Source organism: Fistularia commersonii, chromosome 2 (genome assembly GCF_037954325.1).
Source record: "Fistularia commersonii isolate RoL2024-O1a breed Wild chromosome 2, RoL_Fcom_v1.0, whole genome shotgun sequence".
Lineage (NCBI taxonomy): Eukaryota > Metazoa > Chordata > Actinopteri > Syngnathiformes > Fistulariidae > Fistularia > Fistularia commersonii.
In genome coordinates, this window is record NC_141285.1 from 3,818,023 (window position 1) to 3,842,688 (window position 24,666).

General features: G+C 39.8%; 2 protein-coding genes across 2 annotated transcripts; one reads left to right on the forward strand and one right to left on the reverse strand.

Annotated features, from left to right (window-relative positions):
• Window positions 1-6,232: 6,232 nt before the first annotated feature.
• On the forward strand, window positions 6,233-19,844 carry LOC147236170 (uncharacterized). Its single transcript, XM_086164699.1, has 11 exons — window positions 6,233-6,484; window positions 10,439-10,766; window positions 11,122-11,238; window positions 12,999-13,240; window positions 14,329-14,494; window positions 15,796-15,895; window positions 16,047-16,122; window positions 16,719-16,844; window positions 17,086-17,253; window positions 17,354-17,411; window positions 18,758-19,844. Exons 1-11 carry the CDS (start codon window positions 6,369-6,371, stop codon window positions 18,854-18,856), a joined length of 1,596 nt encoding a protein of 531 aa, XP_086020825.1. The 5' UTR covers window positions 6,233-6,368; the 3' UTR covers window positions 18,857-19,844.
• Window positions 19,369-23,249, reverse strand: tmem254 (transmembrane protein 254). Its single transcript, XM_086164713.1, has 4 exons — window positions 23,068-23,249; window positions 21,057-21,160; window positions 20,257-20,316; window positions 19,369-20,057 (listed from the first exon to the last, which is right to left on the reverse strand). Exons 1-4 carry the CDS (start codon window positions 23,152-23,154, stop codon window positions 19,937-19,939), a joined length of 372 nt encoding a protein of 123 aa, XP_086020839.1. The 5' UTR covers window positions 23,155-23,249; the 3' UTR covers window positions 19,369-19,936.
• Between the last annotated feature and the right edge of the window lie 1,417 nt (window positions 23,250-24,666).

Consider the following 24,666-nt stretch of genomic DNA (forward strand, 5'->3'; position numbering starts at 1 on the left):
CTGACTTTTTTTTTTTTTTTCCCCCACCACAGGATCTCCGCTTTCGCGTCTCCATGTTCGGGATTTTTTTTTTTTGAGCTGCGATTCTGTGAATGGACAGAGCAGAATAAAAATATTTAGGACACTTTACCAGTATTGACCTCACATGAGGACATCCCATGTTCCCGAAAACCAAGAGTTAACCTCGGTTACGGAAACCTTCTGTGTCCACTACAACGCCATTGACTGAGGAACAATAATAGCGGCACAGTAATCGGTTATCCTCCGCACCTGGAGGCCAGGCCGCACCAGAAGGGAATTCAGCTAATCAAGCCGGAGTATATAAGGCAGGCCCAAGGTTTCAGTCACTGTCCGGTCTTGTTTGAAAATGTTGGAAGAAGGAGTCCATGGTGTCTTGGTTCGTCCTTGTGTGGAAACGCTCCCGAATGAGAAAGCAATAAACCACCCTGCAAATCTACTTGCCTGCATTTGTGCTCCTGGGGGGGGGAATCCCTAACATAATGGAAAGAAAAAAAGGTGAAATGAAAAAGTAAGTTAAATGGTTATATTTATACAGTGATCTGTACTATACAGGACTGTCTCAGAAAATTAGAGAAATGCATACATAAATGAAAATGCATACATAAATATTTCCATTGAAAAAGTCTATGAATAAGTAATCACTATATTCACAGAGTAAAAAGCCGTGTCGATTTTGTTTTAAATGTGTAAAATACAGGACTGTCTCAGAAAATTAGAGTATTGTGATAAAGTTCTTCTATAATGCAATAAAAAAACAAATTACTTTTTCATGATATTCTAATATTTTGAGATAGGATTTTTGAGTTTTCTTAAGATGTAAGCCATAATCAGCAATATTAAAATAATAAAAGGCTTGCAATGTTTCAGTTGATTTGTAATGAATCCAGAATGTATGACATTTTTGTTTTTCAGCATCGGTGGAGCGCTCATTCTCGGCACCGAAAAGACTCCAAACATACAGTTGGAACAGGATCGATCGAGGACGACTGTCTTCGCTGGCAGCGATTTCCATGGAGACAGAGAGACTTAAAATGGAAGAAAGATAAGGAAGACTTCGGTGCATATACTTCAATTATAGGTAAAGGTAAGAGATAGCGTTTTTGTTTTGCTTTTTTTCCATGCTACATTTTGTCTATGTAAAGAAGGTTGATATGATATTTTAAACAAAACACGTGAACTACTGCCAATAAATGGTGAATAAGGTACTCTGTATGGTTGTAAATCTGACGTCAGTGCCAATCACCTGCCTCACCTGCCAATCTTGAATGTAGAATGAAAAGGTTATATTTAACAGTGTTTAAAGGTGTTTCTCATTTAACTTCACTTCGTTTTTATTGAAAATCACTTTTCATATTTACTGTTAAAATACTTAGAGACGCGTGGTCAGGCAGCGGACTGTTGAGCTTCAACATAGATTGTGTAATGACCACAGACTGCTGGCATGCGCTGCACGAGGACGGTATTGCTGTCTCAATTAAAATGTTTGAACACTTTTGCCATATAAATTACATTTCCGATGTACAGTATTTTCTGTCTAAAAACCATATGTGTGTTACTTGTAGTGACCGATCCTAAAGTGAGGCACGCAGTTCCCCTGCCTCATGGTAGGAGGCGCTTGTGCCAGTTTAACCGCTGCCAATCAAATTGTGAATAAGCTACTTTGTAGAGTTCATGTGTTTGTAAATCTGATTGTGATGGAGTCAGTGCCTCACTGGTTATGCTTAACTGCATCTTTATTTTCATTTTATCTATTACCAGTACTGTCTATTCCCCCTATCCTAGAGTTGCAGGATCCCTTACCTGCTTTCTTTTGGTTAGAGGTGAGGTTCACCCAGGACCGGTCAGCAAATATTGCACCACATACAACTGTTTGCAATTTAGCATCTCCAGTGACCCTACTGCATGTTAATGAATTGTTGGATAAACAAATAAGAATATACAAACCCCACACAGAAAAGAGGTCAGGATCGCCACCGTTTTTGTGTTGTGGCAATTTCCCTGCACATAAATGTGTTTGATCCACACAATAAATGCAGAAATAATATGAGTGACCAAATATGAAGGTGATAGTCTGCATTTTCTTGTCAAACTGCAAATTTAGTATGAATGTGAGTTGAATAGAAACTATATTTATAAAACATGATATTTTGTTTAATTTCAGTCGAACTCTTGTTCTGTTAAGCTCAAATTAATCTAAGGCTTATATCTGTCTTAAATTTCCACGTGATTCAGGGCAGACAAACCTCTTGTATTTCTTTTTTTTTTTTTTTTGCTTTTCTCTTAAAGAAAGTGAAAAGCATGGTGAGAGCCGGCCCGTCTGGGAAAATCCACCACTTTTTACCATTCAGCAGGACGTCTGAAAAATCAGAATCAATTCAGCAGCAAAGAATGCCCTTTTTCGTCGCATTGATTGGTTTGCTGTTTCTCGTGTAGAATTTACAGCTCACTGTCTTTCCCAGTCTGTGACTCCTTCACAAACACACACACACACGCGCGCACACACACACAGCCAGGACGTCTACGTAGTAAACACGGTTATCTTTATTAAGCCAGACTGTCTTCAGCCTCGTGTTCTGCTCGCTCGTCTCGCCTCTTAAGCAGATCTACAGGTTTAGCAGCGGAAAAGAAAACTGGAGGAAAAGTGAAGGTGGAGATCAGCGGGTTCTGATGTTGCCAGAAAAACAAAAACAACAGGTAAAGCCCAGACAAAAGGTGGCGCAGATTCAATAAAGTGCATGAAAAACTAAACCACCCAAATTTGACAAACGCTTATAAATTTTAACTCCAAATAAAGTGAGCTTCTATAAACTACAGTATTATTCATGCTTTCAGTTATGTAGCAAGATCAATCACCCAAAAAGGATAGATAAACACAAATTTTTACATTTTCTGCATATGTAATGAGTGTAAACAATTAGTATATGCAAACGCACATATGTATATATTCATATATCTATATACAGCTATGGAGACACATACGTGTGTGTGTGTGAGAGTGCGTTCTTATGTGTACAAATAGGAGCTCTCAAGTCAGAACTCTTGTTAAATGTTATAGGTATATATACCTATTGGACATTTAAGAGGAATCCCCAAAAAGGACGGCTAGATAGATAATGCTCACCATCATGTGAAAATACAATATATTGAAATGCTAATGTGGCAAATACCGTGAAGTGTCTTCCCCATTAGTGAGTCACATGATCGGATTCCATTTAAAGCGTGTAAACCGGACGCCCGTCATTTATGAAGTGGGGAAATCAGATGTACCAACCAACATAAGTACAGTGTATTACATTTATAGTACAATTTATGCTATTTTAACCCCTTCCCCTGCATCCCTCCCGGAACCAGACTGACCCCGTTGCAGGTGCCGGTCGATGTTTGGCCGGCAGACGCATAAAATTCACGCCGAGCCACAGAGCATCTCCCCCAAACACCGAGCCGGAGGATCATTGCGTCCAGTCGGCTGGCATCACGCTGATCTGTGGTGTGACAGACCGCCGGGGGCGGAGTCACCTTCTCCCTTTCTATTTCTGTGCCGGCCTCCTCTCGCTGCTGTCTATATGTCTGTTTGATTTGTTCAGTGTCACGCCTGACAGATGTGATGAGTGAACGTCTCACAAGCAGGAAGAGTGGGAGAAAAAAAAAAAAAAGTCTGTCCTTGTGTTCAGGAGTAGGGTTACAATCAGGATTAGAAATGGGTCACATCAATTCTGTGTGTGTGTGTGTGTGTGTTAGGAGAGTGTTAATGTCCCTTGGTTTAAGGAAACCAAAGCCGGGAAAATGTATTGATTAAAAGAAACACAACGTGCACCGTGACCTTTTCGTCGTTCATCCAGTCTGCCCTTTATCTTAAACACTAAACCCTGTTATTGCCAAGAAGTGCGCTGAGCTTTGTGGCCGCCTGCCACTCGCTGCCACTCGGAATGGAGCTAAATCGTATTCTGGCGGGGAGTTTTGGTAAAGTCTCTGCCTCTCCGTCGAAAGACTAAAAAAAAAAAAAAAAACTCGCGCTCTGTTTGTAAAGAACAGTCGTTAGTTGATCTTTGGTTTCCTTCTTCCGTGTGATCCAGATCCAATCGCTGCTACTTTTTTTTCACTGTATGCATGTTTTACATGTATGTATTTACACTGTGATAAATGAGGGAATTCAGTAGAAACTCAAATTAAAAAAAATGCACTTAACCAAGAAGGTCGTCAGCGGTGCACAAGACATTCTTCACCGCAACTGAAATGAAAGCTATTCTTCATAATCGTTGCGAAGTTTGTAAAGCAGCTGCTCCAGAAAATCGTTGCAGTTTGTTTGTTTTTTCATTTTAAATACTTACTGATATATCCAGTCCAGCTACTCACCAGCGCGGTTATCTTCTCTACATTTTTTCTTTGCTCCATGTGAAGAACTTCCTGGATTCCTTAAGGTCATAACTCTCTGGGACACTTTCACACCTGAGATGGTCAGATTGGCTGAACTGAGCTCGGGTACATTTTGCCACCTGAAGCATAATCATTTGTCCAATTACATGTGAGCATGAACCAGAAGTACCTGGTGAGAAGGACTTCTCAATCTGGTATGTGTGTGTGTGTGTGTGTGATGAAGCTCTTTCCATGTTCGCTGTGAGGGGATGACCTGTTGTCTTCATGCCAGGTGATGAGCTGCTGTCAGGATTCGCTCTCGTATATGCAGAAAACACGCAGACAAGGACGAAAAAATGACACTGGAAATGTTTTACTTCTGAGGCGTGAAGGTCATTTATGTGAAATTAATAATGTGTGCATCTGTGTACAGGATCCAAAGGGATTCCTCTTAAAAGTCAAATATTTGTATGTAGTATATACACATATATACTATATACCTATAACATTTAACAAGAGTTCTGACTTGAGAGTTCCTATTTGTACACATATAAACGCACACTCTCTCTCTCACACACACACACACATGTATGTGTATGCATAACTGTATATGGATATATATACACATATGTGTATGTTTGCATATACTAATTGTTTACACTCATTACGTATGCAGAAAATGTAAAAATGAGTGTCTATCTGATAACACACATACACATGTGTATTCTTTATATGTGTATGTACACACTTAGGTGTGTACATGTGTGTGTATATATACATGTGTGTGTGTATTTGCTTTGCCAGCTGCAAAGGTATTTAAATATTCATGTTGCACATTTCCTTGAGTCCAACAGGACTTCCTGATTGAAGATGGAAGCCACTGTAATCCATACGGGCAAAGTTGGACATAAAATATATATATATATAAAGATATACCGGTGATCGCTTCAGTAGGTTACGTTATTAACTTGTGAAATTAATTTCCTTTCTGTCCTGTGACTGAAAATGCACCTGACACTATCTGCGCTGAGCCAGTAAAACCCATCTTATATTTCTTTCCCAGTGCTCAGATTTACCTGCAAATACTGCATGAGACACGTCCGCTAAGGGGATAATCTCTGATTATACGCATTCCTGTAATGATCGGACTCAGAGTATTCACTTACTGGAAAGGGTTTGGTTCAGATTTGGACATTTCAATGACAGCAGAATAAGATCTAGGCTGAGTGCTGACAGAACCAATTTACCTCTCCTCCACTTTCCCTACAGTCTGCTCCATGGCTGCCTGGCAGTCTGTCACTCTCCTCGGTTGTTCTACACGCGGCGCTCAGTAAAACTTGTCAAGGGAATCCTGGTTTGTTTTTCAAGTAATATTCCGCCTCGGTTTTGCCCGGGCGTCGGCGCTGACACGTAAAAAAAAAACCGCGCGCGCCGAACGAGGAGTTGTTTGCCGATGTCCTTGGAGGTGTTTGACGCGCATTGCATATTAAGCGCTAGACGTTATTGGACATATGACTGCTATGATGTATTTTCTCATTCTGACAATACTGACAAGCTCTCTCCCCATGATCCCCCAACACACACACACACACACACTTGTCATTTCTGATCCTCCATTCACAGTTGTCTCCTCAGTGTTTGAGCCTCCAGATCTCTGGTCCCCAGATAAACCCTAAGTCTGCATCTATCTCCTTAGACCGTCTGATTAGTGCTACGTCACAGAAAGGGGAAGTAATCCTGGTCTGGGACCAGGAATAGAGTCCTGGGAGGGGCCAGGCCACAGGAGAGATTCTGTAGAGCCACCATGCATTCGTCCCTCGGTAATCCCGTCTTAAATAGCCCCCGGGCAGGGGAAGGAGGGAGGGAACTGGGGCAGGGGAAGTTGAACCGTGGGAGAAACACCGGTCAGTGCAGCCCTCTCATCCGTCGGACAGCTCAAGCCGGAGGGGAGGAAAGGCGACACGGACACTTTGGAATAATCGTTTTCGTCCAGGATGAACTTTGCGGCCCAGTTATTCTACTCGAGCTACCTGAGTGAGCGACTCGAGCGGTTGTATTCGCCGAGGCCCGCGCTTAAAGACAGCGAGGAGAATGACCCCTTTTGGCAGAGGTGGGAAATAACATGTAGCAACCCCAGTCCCTTCAAACCCAGTTGTCATATTTAGCCTCTCCAAATCTAGAACTACGTTCAACCCCCCCCCCCCCCCCCCCAAAAAAAAAAAAAGCAAGATGTCATCTCTAAAAGCTTCTCTGTCTCCTGTCCTCTTCCTCCTCTGGCAAAACAACAAAAAAAAAAAAAAACTCTACTGCCTTGCCCAGGCCCCTCCTCCTGCTTTTCTCTCCTCCTCCAAACCTCAAAAAAACACCAAGAAATCCTCCTGCACGTCTCCGAATTGATTTTTGACTCCAAATCAGGTTCCCCAAAAAGCTTTCCAAAGATGCTTATCGCCCAACCCTTCATGACCCCAGCATTAATGCCTCCTCTCCGCTGGAGAAGAACCACTCCCACTCCAGACTCTCCCTTTACATTAGTCCCTGTTTTAGTCTCTATTTTGTCCCTATGTGAAAATCAATTCCTTTAACCGAGTCAGTCCGGGTGCATCAGCATCTCTTGTCTCAGACGGGAGTCAAAATATGCTTGTTTGTGTTTTTTTTTTTTTGTTTGATGTTGCCCATATTCAGCATCATTTCAGCCGGCCAAAGGTTATCGATCACAAAACATTATGCAAGATCAACCTTCGAGTACTTCAAGACCTGTCTGGTACCAAAATAGGATTAAATAAAAATAAAACAAGCCAGAGACAGCAGACTGGAGACAGAATGAACAAATGCTTTGTGAATGCCGGATAGATGTTGAGGAAGACTTGATGATGAAGGGTCATATGATGCCGCGAGACATTTTTTTTTTCTCCCCCCCACGTGCAAATTATATTAGCCGGGGGAAATAACACGGGGTATCTTGTATTTAAAAGGACATCAAATAAGCCGGGTGATTAAAACGATGAAAGGCCTGCGCGCTTGACGGCTCTGTCAGGTAGCGGCTATATCATCATTATGCTTCTGTGATGTTATATTTTACAATAAAATCGCCTTTTTCGATCCGTGTCTTTTTCGTTTCGGGGTCCGCCGTCGCGTCGCCGCCTCGCTTTTTTTTTTTTTTTTCACCCTCGGCATCGGTCAAATCTGCTTTCCATCACAGGTGCAGCCTTGGGGCTTTCTCATTTTACATTTGAAAGCTGCATGTTTGAGTGATGCACGGTGAGGCCCTGACAAATAGGGCGGAGGGCAGTAATAGACCCCGGGGGAAAAGGTGAAAGGTCACGGTGTTGTTTATGGCGGATCATTGTGATATAAATAGAGTGCTGGCAGCAGTGAATAAACTGCTATTTGTTTGGGAGTATTGCTCCACCTGGTGTCAAGTTGATGCAAAAAGAGACGGCGCTGAAGCTCGCTTACATTTTTAAGTATGCAGCTTCACCCCAATCCACACATTATAGGAGCAGCTCCGTGGCAAAAGACAAAAATAAAAAGTAATAAAGTTCTCCAAAGTTTCAAACCTGCTTACAGGTTATGATCTTCTTTACCGGCTAAGTGATGGGGTTAATCTCCGAACTGTAATCCCATCATTGTGTTTATACAACGTAAAAAGCGTCCCGATCAACTGTGCCGTAACAAAAACATGCTTAATGATTCAAAGTCCGGTCCAAAGACAGAAACGGACTGCGTACATCTGTCCGAGCCGCCGGTGTTGTTTATTTCTGTTCATTTATAGAGCTGCTATAAATCGAGCCCTGCAGCCTTTGGTCCCGAGTTGGCCCCGAGTCTAATGATTTGTGTAACTCCTAATAAGGTGAGCTAAATTGACCGGTGAATCATAAGTTGACTCAGAGATGTGCTCCGTCACTGTGAGTGGAAGTGGGGTTGACGTGAAAGGTGAATCGATTCATCCGACATCGAAGGGGCGCGTGTTTCTTCACGTGACGGGACCGGGGTCGGTTCGATCGTAATCTGATTGTTTTGGGTAGATTTTCTCAAACATTTTGAGGGGTTTTAAAGTTTGAGGGATACATTGGGGACGGCTCTGAATTGGCAATCAATGGTTAAAATTTCAATTTCATTGAATGAACAACGACATGATTTAAAGCTTGGTTTGAATGAGATTGATCTGTGGGTCAAAGGATGATGCTTTCTACCTCCGTAGAGGTAAAACGTACTGTTTGTCATTGAAATAATTCTGGTTTCACTGTCCATTTGTTCAATTCCTGTTCACCCGAATCCCTTATCATTTCACTTTCTCTGAACAAGAACATGAAGTGCATGCATTAGCAGGTGTTGCAGGTAGTCATGTATGACAATGTAATAAAGTCGGGCTCCTATGATGCCACAGATTTTAGGATTTGGATTATATGGATTAATATATTAAAGTACAACCGCAAACAGTGTTTTACATCTTGCAAAGCTACATGTACTGTATCTATACATACAGATACACTGTCTATAGGATTGAATATAAATTCACCCTCACAAACACCAACATCAGAATTAAATAATCAAAATGTATTGCTTGTTTTGGCATAAAAAAATGAAAATAAGATTAAACAAATACTGTAAAGAAAACAGGCGCAAATAAAACAATTCCAACATTTTTAATTTAGAGTGCCATCACACACAAAGACACAGTTATTATCATCCAATAAAAATACCAAACACACACACATACACACAAAATACACACTTGCATGTTTTTGTGAAGAGCTGAGGCACTGAAAATATCCTCTCTTCCTAATTATTTTCCTTTAACCCCCCAATCCAAACCACACATTACTACAGTTCCTCCTTTTTGAGTGGAGGTGTTGATGATACTTCACAGTGTTTTAATTGACACAGTGTGTGTGTGTGTGTGTGTGTGTGTGTGTGTGTGTGTCAGATCAAGAGTGGGAGAAGAATCCAATTTACACATAGCATTGCCTCAGCTTGAGAGCATGACCATGTTCACTTAAGTTCAAGGGAGGTTGAGTTGCAGGTACATGCAATCTGAATAGTGTCTAACAGAGACTTTTAACAGAGTCTTTTTCTTAATTTTATTTCACAAGCTATTAATATTAGGAAATCATGACATTCCTATAGACTTATACACCGAATCCAATTGCATAAAATTCATTTTAAAAGGCCATTTTACAATATTACTCTCTCTGAGAGAACCTTGAATGGTTGGTAAACAAGGTAGAGTTTTTCCAGTGCCGTCCCTCTTCTGTGATATGCCAATGATTCGACGTCTGATATCTGAAATAAATTTATGTGTGTGTTCACTTAAGCAACTTGAAACTAAAAGAAGATATTGATAGTAATTGCTATTTTTTGTTAATCAGAGACAGCATTGTTTCTGATTAACAAAAACACATAAACATATATATATATATATATATGTGTAAGGAATATATATACATACATACATACATACAGGACTTTCTCAGAAAATTAAAATATTGTGATAAAGTTCTTTATCTTCTGTAATGCAATTACAAAAACAAAAATGTCATACATTCGGGATTCATAACAAATCAACTGAAATATTGCAAGCCTTTTATTATTTTAATATTCCTAATTATTGCTAACATCTAAAGAAAACTGAAAAAATCCTATATCAAAAGATATTGAAAAAGTAATTTTTGTTTTTTTAATTGCATTACAGAAGACAAAGAACTTTATCACAATAATCTAATTTTCTGAGACTGTCCTGCGTATATACATATATGTGAGTGTTTGCGTGTGTATAGAAAGAGACAAATACAGATTGATCTATACTGTATGCATGTGCGTGTGTGTGTATGTATTTATGTATGTACATATAAAAACACTTCCACACATGCATAATCATATAGATAGATGCAATAAGTGTAGTGTGTATATATGTATCATATTAATGATGTACACAAAACAAGTATGTACACGGATATACGCATCTACGAAAAGGAATGTAATAAAAAAAATTACAAAAAATGTAAAAAATAAACATGCATGCATACACATTTATCCATTTATAAATATTTGTCTTCTTGCTCAGGGAGGAGTTGCGTCTGGGCCCCGGACAACCCTGCTGTCCGTACAAAGGGGTCCCCGTCAGTAACGGAGCCACAGGCCGCAGACCGACGCTCATCGAACCGGAGAGGCTGAAGGACTTCGGCGAGGAGGAACTTCTCAACGGTGACGTGAAGGTCCACGACATCAGGGTCGTGGGCGAAACCGAGGTCGTGCTCACGGAACCGCCCAAGACCCGACGAGTCAGCGAATTCAGGGTCGTGTCCAGGCCTCCCATTCAGTATCTTCGTTTCGAAGACATCAGCGCCGCAGCTTTCAGGATCCAATCAGACATCCAGAAGACGCCCTGCACGGTACGACTACGCCTTATTCACACTTGTGGTCCAAGCAGGTCGGGGCGTTCGTGTTATTATTTTCAACTTATTAAATCTGTACCCACAATGAAAGATCATGTCTCAGAACATTCCATGCAGAAGTTCTGAGGCGATCCGGATTTTCTAATGTCATCTAATAGCTTTTTAATCAGACTTCAGTTTAGACTGAAAACACGTTCTACCCGGGCAACATAACCACACGCCTCAGGTGGATGGACTGGCATCCTGAGCTTTTTAAGGCCGTTATTTCTGAGTCGTAGTTAAGCGTTGATGAAGTTCCACGGTGAGTTTGAGCCTTTTTTTTTTTTTTTTTTTCCCTTTTTGCCTCTTTCAGTACTCCAGGCTGTCCAAACAGTACGGGGTGGAGATCTACCTGAAGAAGGAACACCTACATTACACGGGATCTGTGAAGGAGAGAGGAGCGCTGTACCTGCTCACATCCCTCACACAGGTAGGAAGGGGTGATGACGAGGATAGGGATGCGAAATGACCTTAAAAGCATGATATGCGTGTGTGTTTGTGTGTGTGTTTATGCGACCGCTTGACCGTGACAAAGATATGATGCCATTAAATTCATGCATAGTTCATTTGGGATGTGATTCACTGACAAAATGGGGAACGGACTAAAAAGAGTTCTTTAAACCCCCCCCTAAGAATACGATGACAGCAGGTGATGGATGAGACGCCGATGGTTTCAGCTTTTTAATCCACTTCATTAAGGCCATTAAACAAAGATCCTCTTTGAGACAGGAAGCAGCGGGGATTATTCACACCTCCAGTGACAATACAGGATCAATTCAAAGACTAAAACCATTAGAAGAAGCTTGTTTTGTAAAGGTGGCAGGACAACTAGAATGTTCCACTCAAGAATGAGAATCGGGATCAGCCTTGTTGACTAAGTATGGTCACACATGTGAGGATTTGACAAAAAGGTAAACAATGACTGGACCTGAACATTGCAAACAATACAAGTGCAAAGCGCAATGTCTGTTTATCTAATAAGATGAGGATCCACATGCGTATGGTCATATGGTCATTGAGGTGGTGCAAAAAACAGGCAATTAGATAAATGAAATGTTAAATAAGGCAAGGGTCAGGTACATAATGTTATCATGCATTACAAGGTGGTATTGCAGAGATTTGTGTGTTTAGAGGAGCGATGGCGGAAAAGTGGGAAAAAGCAGTTTCTATGTCTGGTAGTGCTAAATTAAATGTGGTGATATACATACACACATACATACATATACATATGCGTGTGGGTGTGGCTGTGTGTTTGTGTGTATTGTCGAGAACTAGTATACATATATATGTAATTTTTGCCTTTATTTTATGTATATGTACATGCATATGTATATCTATATGTAATTGTATATGTATGTGTGTGTGTATATTGATTTGTGTGTGTATATATACTGCTCAAAAAAATAAAGGGAACACTTGAATAACACAATGTAACTCCAAGTCAATCACACTTGTGTGAAATCCTAGTGTCCACTCAGGAAGCAACACAGATTCATTTTGACTTGTTTTAAGGACATTACATCAAAGTTGGATCAGCCTGGAGTTTGTTTTTACACTTTAATTTTGAGTGTGATTCCTAATCCAGACCTCCATGGGTTGATACAATTGATTTCCATTGATCATTTTTGTGTGATTATTGTTGTCAGCACATTCAACTGTGTAAAGAGCAAAGTATTTCATAAGAATATTTCATTCATTTAGATCTAGGATGTGTTTTTTAAGTGTTCCCTTTATTTTTTTGAGCAGTGTATATATATGTGTGTGTGTGTGCGTGCGCATGTTTGATATATATAATAAAATTATATATATTACATATATATGTATAGATAAATATACACATATGTAGGGCTTAAACATAATTTGATATTCAGGGTTCTAACCAAAAATATAAATAAAAACAATTATAATAATTTATGAATATAGAAATATATTATACTTTGAATAGAATATATACAAGTTTGATAAGAGTCAGAAACATATACGTATTTATTTGTTTGTTTGTTTATCGGGCTTCGCCATTATTTAATAGTTTAGGTTTTATAAGCAAGATCTAAATAACAACTACAATTGTACTTCAAATAAAATTGACAAAACAAGTTCGATATGAGTCTAAAAGCCCAGTCCATTTCATTTGCGCCGGATGGAAATATTAGACTTTTGCACATAACTTGACCCTGGATGTCCCTCCAGGAGCAACAGAGGAAGGGCGTGATCGTGGCCACCGACTGTAACTTCTCCATGGCTGCGGCCCATCACGCCGTGCAGCTGAAGATCCCCGTGTTCGTAATCATGCCGTCCTGTTGCTCCTCCCCACGCCTCCGGATCTACAGAGACTACGGCGCCATGGTCATCTCCTACGGAAGCACGGGTCACGACTCCCAGAACCACGCCCGCCATCTGGCCAAAGAGAACGGATACCTCTACCTAGAAGAGTCAGTGACCAAAAGCCATTCCTACCTACACAAGGGCGGGGATGCGAAAATGTCTGCGTGAAGAAACTTTTGTCGGGAGTTTTAAAAGATTCCTGTTGAACTATTTCCCGTCTGATCGGCTGAATCCAGGCATATTATATGTACACGTGAAGTCACCGGGACTTCGTCCAATGAAGCCTTTAGCAAAATTATTATATCAGTGATAAAAAAAGGCTCTATAAACATAGCAAGCAGCCAGTTTCAGTTGGCAACTTCCAGGGTGATATTTTTCATATTTCTCAGTGCCAGTTAAAACCTGGCGGCAAAGATACGCACCGCTTGGGATTTTGGACAGTCGTTCCGGTTGATCCGTGTTTATAAAAGTGCATCGATACACATGGAGACAGGAGTAAGTGAGTGTGTGACAGATCAGTCAGATTACAAGATTCATATTAAATTTTTCTTTTTACGTTAATTAAAAGTTTGAGGGATTGGTAGCAGCTTAAAGGACCGAGCTCAACTTCGGAATTATCTAACTATTCAAACACTCGAAATGTATGTCTTTGTCCATAGACCCAATAGTTAATTTTTGTGTTAATAAATGCTTTATACATGCTTACAAACTTATTCAAGTGAGTGCAAAAGTGCACTGGCTGTTATTTTGGTGACTAAAATCTAGCAGGGGCTATCTATTCTTTATAAAGAATGTATACAAGAGATGGCTATCAAAACCTAAACACCTGCAATTATAGCAGCAGTTCTCTTGAGAAGAAAAAAAACAATCCGGATCAATACAAAGGGATATAGCGTGTATAAGCATTTAGGAAAATAAGAAAGAAAATGACAGTTTAGGAAAGAAACAAGTAATCTGTTGCTATTAGCAGCCCAGTGAAGGAAGTGGGCGTGAGCATATTTTACGCAATTTTTTTCTGATATAATTTATGAATGCATCAGGAATGTGGATTATCTGCAGTGAATTCTCATACACAGAATAAATGGCAAGAAGCCATATATGAGGAAATAGGGCAAAGTGTTTAAAATTACCTGCTTAAAAAGGAACGACAACTGAAACAAACAAATGTTTTTTTGTTTGGTTTTTTTTTGTCCAGAGATGAAAGTGCAGCCTATCTGGCAGGACTGGGGACTGTGGGCATGGAGATTTACGAGCAAGTGCCCAAACTGGATGCGGTAGTGGTCCCTGCGGCCGGACAATATGGCCTGCTCGCTGGCGCAGCGGCCGCCATCAAACACCTCAACTCAAAAATTCTCGTCATAGTAAGTGAACTTAGATTTGAGGCAAGGGGGGCATATGCATTAGCATAATTTTCCACTTAACTCAAAGAAAATCTGATAAAATGGATCATTTTTCACCCCTCTCTCCTCATTGTGCCAGCGTTATTTGGGCTGCAACTTGCCCCTTATATCCCTGTAGTCTATCCAAGTATAACTGTCACCCTGATGGTATTTTTCTTAGTAAAAGTCATTGCAAATTCAGTTTCTCCATTTTTGGTAATCGAGCGATGTGCCAGCAAGCGTCTTTCCCTAAGTTGCGACCATGAATGATATAACTATGATATAACAATGGAATAACTATGCAAACTATAGCTATACATTGATCGAGTGTGTTTCTCATTCATGAGATTTGATAAATGCAGCTGGCAGGTTGTTGGGATATTGTGCTAGAAAGTAATATAAAAATAACATGTTCTATGGCGATACTTAAAATTCCTGAGGCATTATTGCGGTGGGAAAATGTAGGAGAACTGAATATTTCTGAAATTGAATGAGAATGTTGCAATATATCGATATCTATCTAGATCAGGGGTGTCAAACTCATTTTGGTCCGCGGGCCATATACGGCCTAATTTTATGTCAAGGGGGCCGGACAAGTAAACTTATTACCTAGAAGTAGCACTAAGTCCAAAAATTTTCCTTTGTTTTAGAGTAAAGGAGGTAAACAGGTAAATTATCAAAATCTTTATATGAAATGAACTGTTCCTCTAAAAAATACACGACGAATTATAATTAAAAATGACTATTAAAAAAGAATTGATGAAATTACACCCTAAAAATATTATTAAGTTAAAAGAGAAAATCTTGTCACTGTTGGAAAATTTGTCACAAGAATTTATTAGAAAACTGCATGTATAAGAGGAGGTATAATGTTTACAAGGCTAACGATGACTATTCTGGTTATTAAATCAATCTTTTTAATTTTTCCCTTTTCTTTTTTGCTAGCATTTTTGTGATTTTTATAAACATAAGAAAAGAAAAGATCGTTTTGACAATGTCACTAGACGTTTTTTCATCAAATTTTTTTTTTTTTTTTTTCAAATTTTGAAGCAAAAATACATTGCAAAGTTACTTTTTCATTTTTTCCTTGCACGTATTTTTATGAAACCCACAAAAAAAAAACCACAAAAATTTGATTTCAGGGAGGGGGCCAAAAAATATTGTTATATTGTTAAGATATAGATAGATAGATAGATAGATAGATTAGATTTGAGGCATGGGACAAAATAAAAAAAATTATAAGAAAAAATGTGAATTCTGACAGTGTGTGTTCTCTCAAACAGGGAATTGAACCAGAAGGTTTTCCTCTGCTGTTACAATCTCTGAAGACTGACGGTCCGGTCAAAGATATCCACGGCAACCCCAACAAGAAACTCTACGGAGGTGAGCTGGAATGAGACATGACTAGCACGGAAACTTTAGCCGGAGGATTTTATCTAGTTTCGATAAAACTACAGTAAATATCACCTGCTGATCTTCAGATGAGGCTTCAAGCTGCTGACGCAACACGTGTTGATCTCCTTCCTGTCCTCAGATCTCATGGAGCGCTCACTCGGAGTCAACACCTTCCAGCTGGCAAAGAAGCTGGTAGATAAAGTCATTTCTGTCAGGTACTGTGTCTCCACAGCAAGAGCTCCTGTCAAAACCGACAATTAGTCCATAGCTGTCGGCTGGTTACTGGCTTTTCGGCTCTTTTCTAATTTACCGGTGAGGTTTTTTTTGTTTTTTTTTTTTTTTTGCACATTTTTCAACAGAGGTCTGAAGAATTCGCACAAATAGCATTAACACCAACATCACAGAACCCTGACCGTCACTGAACCGAAACATAACTTCTCCATTCTATAATCTATTATGATTTATATTAATCATCATTATTTGACCAAGAATGTTGTTTTGAATTTCACTTGGTCTGTGAGGACCTCATTGCTTTGCTATAATTTTTCAATATGTTGTAAGATTCTCTATATATCCTTCTTTGAAACGGGTTCCTTTGAGGGCTACATTTTCAAATAGAAGCATCTATAAAATATTTTCAAGCGACCTTATGAGAGATGGAGCGGCCTTTGATTTATTCAAGGAAACTTGAGGATATTGAGAATTTAATTTACACAGAGAATGAAAGAAATTTGCTAAAATCGTCTCGAGTCAGAAATAAAATAGCTATTTGCCGACACAGACATGCCGGTGTTTGTCGTCTCTCTCACAGTGAGGAAGACTCTTTGGTGGCCATGCTTCGGTTCCAGGAGTTCGAACGCTCCACCGTCGACACGGAGGGGGCCATGGGACTTGCCGCCATCCTGGCCGGACAACTGCCGGAGCTGAGAGGCAAAAAGTTGGTGTATTTGTGCAACTTCTAAACTCCGATTTGATATTGGGAACAACATAGTAGGAAAGATGTCACCACAAATTACAGAGGTGGAAAATGATCTTTGTTTCAAAAAAGTAAGAGAGCAAAGGGTCTGAAATTATGATTTTGCAAATAAACCCACATGCAAATCATGCAATTACAGTCTGATTTCAGGTCCTTTTCATGAAACGTCAGCAAAACTGAGTGACTTCTTGGTTATTTGCAGGGTGGCCGTAGTGGTGAGCAGCGCCAACATGGAGCTGGAGCTGGTGCGGCAGTGCGTGGACCGGGCCCTGGTGCTGGATGACCGGGTCAGTAAGTTCTCGGTGCAGCTGGGCGAGTGGCCGGGGGACATGGCCAAGCTGCTGGACGTGCTGTCCAGAGAAGATGTCAGGTGGGTTCAAAAAGCTTAGGATTCCCGTTTTGATCCGATGCCGCTCCCCACGATTCCACCTGACTCTTGTCGCTTGACCTTCCCCTCTGCTTCTCCGCAGGTTGCTGGACGTCTGCCATCGGAGACACAGCGACAAGTCGGACCTTTTCACAGCGAAGGTGAGCGACTCTTCCTCATGACTCCCACCTTTATCTGCTGGAAACTTCTCTTCTCCACTGTGGAACATTGGCTTAGATTTGGCAGAATCTTGGCTGGACTTACAGACCAAATATATAAATTTAATAAAACAAATAAAACCCTGTTTCATTTTGCATCTGGAAAGAATCCGTACAGCTCGGCCCCTTGGAGGGAATGTTCGCACCGCATTCTTGCGTGGAGGCAATGGGGTTTTAAGAAACGGCTTTGTTAAAGATTAAATATTTTTAAACTCATTTACGGCCCAATATTTGGATTTTATGAGAATAATTTGTGGACTGCAAATTGTAAAAGTCCCTTTTGGCTTCTGGTGCCTTGAACCAATATCTATCTTGTATTTTATTGACAGTTATTACTGCAGAGAGCAACACCTCACCACAATCGCTTCATATTTGTATTTTTAAGTGCTCTCACATCAGTGGTATTGTGAAATCATTATCATCCATTACGATGAAGTAAAGATCTCTGTACTTGTGTTATAAACACCATGTATAATGATTTTATTTCAAGGCGGTGACAGCATGCAGCTGGGTGAGAAAGTGGAGGAAAATTCAAAAGAAGGGATCCATGAAAAATTAAAATCATGGAGGCAATGACCGATAACCGAATAAAATGTAAAAGTTACCACACAATGCGAAGTATTGAGGTTAAAAAAAAAAAAAAGAAGAAACCTAGTAAGTCTATTAAGAAGAATACAAATAGATTATCTGATATTTGGTATATTGTTATCACATGACAATAAATCACAGACTGATGTAAAACTAACTACTTCATTATTTTCTAGAATGGTGTCAGTCATTTGTTCTTGATACCACTAACACTGCACTAAGGATCTCCACACACTCCACACACTCCACACACAGGCTCCCTTGTCAGAATCAAACCAGAGACCTTCTTGCTGCGCCACCATGCCCAAAATAGTAAAGTGAATTGATGAATTCCCAACTAATTGAAATATGAATTAGTCATGTGTTATACATTATTTCTTCTGAGAGCCAGGGGTGTTTATTTTTAAGTATTACCATATTAATACACTGACTTCTTATCGAAGAAAAGTCAAAGCAAATGCATGCTGACTATAAAACAATTGAAAAAGCTGTTTGCTTTAAAATTAACATCACTATTGGTGAGTGATAATAATGAGAAAAGGACTTCATTAAGGCTGGGCTCAAAATTGTGATGTCTCCAATGTGCACTGTGTTATTGGTGCTGGGGTTTTATTCAGCCGAGGCTGCGAAGGTGAAGGTAACAGCTTAGTGTGTGTGTGTGATTTATGTCAAGAGTGGTAATAATGACTGTGTGTTGACAGGTGGAGTGTGTGGTGGAAACCAGGGACAAGATGCAAAGCGTTCAGCTCCGTAAGACGCTGACTGAACGCTACCCAACACTATGCTGGCTGGAGCGGTGATAACATCACTTCAACAAAAGAAAAGGATTGAAGTGACATAATGATAAAAATGAAATTACTTGGAAACACATCCGGTAACATACAACTCATACTGTTACACCACAATTAAGACAGGGACTCTTCAGCAAACCTACCTGTATACAGAAAAGCCTTGAGATTATAGAGCGAATATTACTTACATTACTGCTATGACATATGCTGCTATTCTTGTGTATTATGCAATTACACTGTCACGTCCTGTAGTTTACAGCGATTTAATCTCTGAATGTAAATCTTGCACGGTAGATGCAGGCTTTTGCCTTTGGCGGTTCCTAATAGAAATTAAAGGTCAAAAAACATTTATATTTTTCAGTCCAAATTGTTTTTAAATTGTATATATTTCTGAATTTATACTATCTCCTCTAGGTATTAGAAAGCACACATTCTCCAAATAAATATCGCATGCAACGACATAAACTGTCCTGATTGCTTGTGAAAAGGAAATTAGGCGGCAGATGAACTCACAACAATTATGCAATTTTAAAAGTACCTTTATTTTGCCAAGTTAGTAAGAGATACCTCTGGTTTGATAAAGGTAGCGAAAACTCCAACCAACTTGCTGAACAATAGGTGAAAGCGGATTTAGGTGAAAGCTCTCCTCCTGTTATTTCGAAGGATTTGAGAGTTTTGGGACAGAGCACCATCTGCAGCCCACCTGTCTGCTTTATCTTTAGCGCAGCAGCAGCCACCCTAAATGAATGTAAACATTGTGAGCATCTCATAAAATATTCCCTTGTATTGCACTGAAAATTCATCTATGATGATCGTATACTGATTTCTGTTAATGAACATTTTAACGGAAGTCTTCACCTTCAGAAAAATCTATGGAATGAAAATGAGATTATGGATATCATGGTGAGATGAACATGTGTAGTGCGTTAGTCAAAATCATCAGTTCAATACATTTTTCTGGAAAAGAAACAATCTAAAAGGCTCAATTGTTCCCCTCTAGTCTGCAACCTTCGGGAATTCCGATCACAGTACTGCCAAGACGGTAGGAAGGAGGCGACTGGTTCTTGAGGGTTAGCTGGTTTGCAGGGGTCAGTGCTGCTTTGGCCGCTCGGGGTCGTACTTTAGCAGCAGGCCGAGAGAGGCGAACCCGAACAGGAAGGTCTGGCCGAACCACAGGCAGCGAGTGGCGATGTTGTTGATCCCTTTGTTCCTGCGGGAAGAGACGACAAGCAAATGTCACGTTACAGTGTGTCTCTATGCCCTCATACCGATTTCAGGATTCTATGAGAACGCAGAGCTTTCAGAATCACTGCTTGGATTTGGTTCGCTTGCTGATTGAGGATTACGGTTTATTAAGACTTACGGTTACAGCGCCATCATGTGGACTTTCAGGATAATTCCTGTCTTACCTGCACACCTTCCATGAAATCAAGGCCTCAATGACATGGATAGCAAAGGCTGCCCACCACCTGTGCAGAAAATGAATGACAAGACATCGAAGTAGATCATGAATTCACAATAAATAAGAACAATATTTATTCATTCGTGTGATGTGAGGAACACAACATATTCTAATTACAGAGGGTGCAGAAAAAAAAATAGGAATTAGCATAGGAAAAAAAAATCACGCAAATTTCCCTGGAAGATATCACGAAATCTGGCTAATTCTGAATAAGAGATGTTACCATACACGGGATTTGAACAGGAATTAACAAAGACGAAGTTCAGGAAATGGGAGAGAGGACAAAGAAAGAAGGAGTGACAAAAGCTAATCCCTTCAAGCAGACAGTAGCCTGCGGCATAGGTCACATGAGCTCAACATCTATAGACCTCGCATGAATGTACTTTTACTTTTGCCCTCGACCTACTTCATGCAGATGATCATCGTGACTGAAGAGTGGAGTAATGGGAGTCACATGACGCCCCCTCAGCTTGGGAGGCGGTGGTTTCTGCCTCATTCAGGTTTAATGACCGTCGTTTATCACATGACCTCACCTTTACTGTCCACTGATTGCTGTTTTAATACATACCTGGAGTCATGTGGCTTAAACAGCTAATAGGCAATGATCTCTGCTTTTATAAGTGAACATCATTAAGGGAACTGTTTAAGTTGTGTATTTCAGCTCAGCAGGGGGAAAAAAAACATGCATCATTCGTGGTTGATGTGTTGTTAGGTGTCAAGAGTGCTGCAAAAAACACCCACACTCACCCTTTGTACATAATGCCAGCATAGTTTTCCACAAGGTAATTGCAGAAGCTGCCAAATATACCAAGGTAGGCAAATGGGATTATTTCTGGGGAGAACACGATGCACTGCAAAATATAGATGGGTTAGTTAAACACAGAGTCATGCAGACCACTCAAATGTGTCAAATCTGATGGCTACCTAAGAGATATGTTATAGACCGGTTGTAACTCAGAAAAAAGAACCTCAAATGCAAGTATGGTATACCTACTTTTATATTATATCAACTACACAGAATCTCATCAAATTTTTATTGCGAGTAAGAATAACTGCATAGATAATTTTTGATATTCCAAATACTCTTTTCTTCGTCGATAGATTCCCTTCACTGTTTTCAAAATCATGGAAAATGTCATTGGTAATTCATTTGGCTAGTCACATTTAATTGATAAAATAATGAAGAATTATCTCCAAAATATAAAAGACTTTCAAATGAGCCAGGAGACACTTTTAAGATACTAGAAAAGTATCAGACATTAGGACAGTCACAAGCACATTAGCAAAGATCATCTTCTCATCATGCGGGCGACACACTCAAATTACTGATGTTATGCATCTGACATGACAGCATTGTAGTTGAGATATGATTCAAACTTTGTGCCCCGTAGCTGGAAAAAGTAAAAAAAAAAATGGAAGTTGCACCATTCACCCTGATCACCGGTCAAAGAGCTCAAATTCTATTTGTGTCGACAGAAATCCTGCAGTCTGTACATGGGATCGTTCTTCTCCTGCTCTGAGGCGATGGCTCACCTCAACAGATAGAGAACGCATTGTGCCAAACCTTGTTTGACTGCTTTTTGTAGGATTATAAATCAGTTCTGTGCAGCATGACTGACCTCAGTATTCTATGTGGTGGAAAATACAGTATCTGACTGTGGGTTTTTTAGTCTTTTTTTTTCATTTTTACAGCTGTTTGGTTTTGATCATGTGCACGAGAATAAGTCACGCTCTATTATTTGATCATCCTGGCTGACTAAATAGAAAACATATTATTCAGCTTGAGAACTGATTTAGTCGAAATCAAAAACAATACATGCAGAGGGTTTGCAGCAGGTTTGATTTTACAACAAGACTTTGGTATTTAGGGTTTTATAGCAGGGTTTAAAATATAGAAAATAATCACACTTCTGCAGGGGATCACAATTTGCATACATGAAAATACAAAAACAAAGACATGCAGTGCAATTGTTGCTCTTTTGTCCACCTGGGTTTGAACAGGTATGTGTCCAGACGGACATTGTGCACCGATTCACAATGGGACTATTGTGAGCTGGGCCCCCGTGCACAGAACCCCCTGTTTATTACCGGTTACACTGTAAAACCCACCATAAAAACAACTTTTTATTCTTTAACTGATACTTCTGGAATTTGGGATTTTAAGCTGCGTCCACGTCCCTTTTACTACGTGGCAACTTTGTCCAGGTGGCCATTGTGGGCAATGTATGTCGAAGTTCAGCTAGCTTGTTAGCCTACTATAGGTGAGGAATTAACGTACTAGAACAGCGTTATAACATTTTACAAGTTACGTCGTGCGAGGGTAATGTCAGCAAAGCGCGCATTAAACACATTTTAAGTAAAGCTGAAAAGGTTTAACCCCGAAAACGGAACACTTTAGGGGGGACGTGCTAGTGCTAAAAGCTAATGGCGACAGTGAGCTAGTGTGTTCACTTGCGCAATAATGTGTTGTTTTCTCGGCAGCAGAGAATCCCAATAATACAAAACAAATCACTGACAGAGGCCTTGTTTTTTCCGGCATTTTCATGATAATAGGAATTCACGATGATGTTTAACATACATAATAATCGCTACGATAACGCGAGAGATATTTACATATCGAGAGTAATTTGCGAACCCGGATGCTTTTAAACGCAACACCGCACCGTGGCGTTTAAAGTACAGAAAGTGTCACAACAACTGTGGTTGTCGGCAATCCCAAGCTCTCTCTTTTTTTTAACACCAAATCGAATTAACTTACGGAAAAATATCCCACACCGAATGTAACAGCGACTATCCAAAAGTTGCTGGTTCTTTTAAAGTAATCTCCTCCATCACTTTTAGCCATAGTTGCTGTTGTTGCTTTTTCCTCGTCGGTCCAGCTGTCAAATCTGTCCGTGCAACGATAAACCTGGGCCAGATCAGCTGCTTATGTCTCCTCCTGAAATGTTACATCATTTGGAAACTACAGATCTGCGTTGTCTGCCAATACCGATCCTCTATTTGAAAAATTACTAGATGTTTTCGACAGAGTATTTGTATAATAAACTCCCATTTTTACGCACTGTGCAAAAACAGAAATCCAACGTCGCCCCCCCGTGGACACTTTGTGTCCTCATTGGATTTAAAACTAATTGCAGAAACAGTGGAGATACTGGCAGAATGAATGAAACGGTACCAAAGTCAAATTAAAAGAACAACATATTTATTTCGGTGTTATTCAAGTAAAGGCGGGATGTTAAATGTTCGGAAACTTTCAAAATCTAATTCTGCCATTTTTAAAATGTATTTATTTGTACATGTATTTTTTTAAGCTTCTTCTGCTTCCCTGATGTTTTGAAGAACTGTATCAATATCATAGTCCAAATAAAGGAAACAGATTTTTTTTTTTGTGTGTGTGTGTGTGTGTGTGTGTGTGTGTGTGTTGGTGAGTTTTTTTTACAGAGTTATTGCAATTTTTCAAACAATACCTAAGCCCAAATTTTCCTTTACTGAATTTTTGATTTAAAAAAGAAAAAAAAGAATGAAAAGGAACAAAGTGAAATATTATCTAATGTATTTAAACTTTATCTTACCAGTATGCTCCCGTTTTCAATTTTTATTACACATTTCTTTCTTTACCCAATCAATAATGATTATATCTCTTTGCAATGTGCACAGGAGGTTGTATGGTCAAGGAGTAACCAGTCATGTCTGAACTAAGTTTGATTTTGAATTGTCTGTTGTGCATCTTTTTTTCTTTATTTGATTTCTCTCTTGGTGTTCATGCTAGCTTGTGTGTATTGGGTTAGTTTGTATTACATGTTCCTTATTCTGTGAATATCCTGTTCATTTTTTGCCAGGCAGGATTAGTTTAGAGAGATTTCAGTCATTACCACTTTTAGGATCCCCCTCTCATCTGAACCCCTATTTCTGCTATTTAAATAGGTTTTATGTGATTGATTTTTGCAACTAAACCAAACCACAGGACAACCTTTATACTTGTTTTGGGTGTTTTTTTTCAGCTGGACCTGTGATTCTGTGATAACAGTAAGCTGGCAGCATCACTGGCTTCCTGTTTGGAGGATCATTCTTTGAGATTTATATACAGAGATAAAGCTTCGCTTTTCCCCTCATTGTCACAGACAACCTGCAGAAAGCAGAGTTTTTGCAGAGGATGAATGGCTGTGCCCATCCGGTTTGAGGTTGTATTTAATCACTTGATCATTGTATGTAAACTTGAGCACGGCAAGAATTGAATCCACTGAAACAGTTCTTTGATAAGCCTCTTTCTCATCCTATATTTTAATCTCACTAATTTTAGATAATGAAATACCTGCTGCAGTATGAAGATCCAAGGATCAATAGAAGCAATCAATAG

Bases quoted from the DNA above. Each gene is read 5' to 3' on its own strand.
- tmem254 (XM_086164713.1), bottom strand. From the start codon at position 23,154: ATGGCTAAAAGTGATGGAGGAGATTACTTTAAAAGAACCAGCAACTTT. The intron at 21,161-23,067 runs GTAAGTTAATTC...TATATTTTGCAG, and splicing joins TCGGTGTGGGATATTTTTCC to TGCATCGTGTTCTCCCCAGA. The intron at 20,317-21,056 runs GTGAGTGTGGGT...TTTTCTGCACAG, and splicing joins GCTGGCATTATGTACAAAGG to GTGGTGGGCAGCCTTTGCTA.
- LOC147236170 (XM_086164699.1), top strand. From the start codon at position 6,369: ATGAACTTTGCGGCCCAGTTATTCTACTCGAGCTACCTGAGTGAGCGA. The intron at 10,767-11,121 runs GTACGACTACGC...TGCCTCTTTCAG, and splicing joins TCCAGAAGACGCCCTGCACG to TACTCCAGGCTGTCCAAACA. The intron at 17,412-18,757 runs GTGAGCGACTCT...GTGTGTTGACAG, and splicing joins CGGACCTTTTCACAGCGAAG to GTGGAGTGTGTGGTGGAAAC.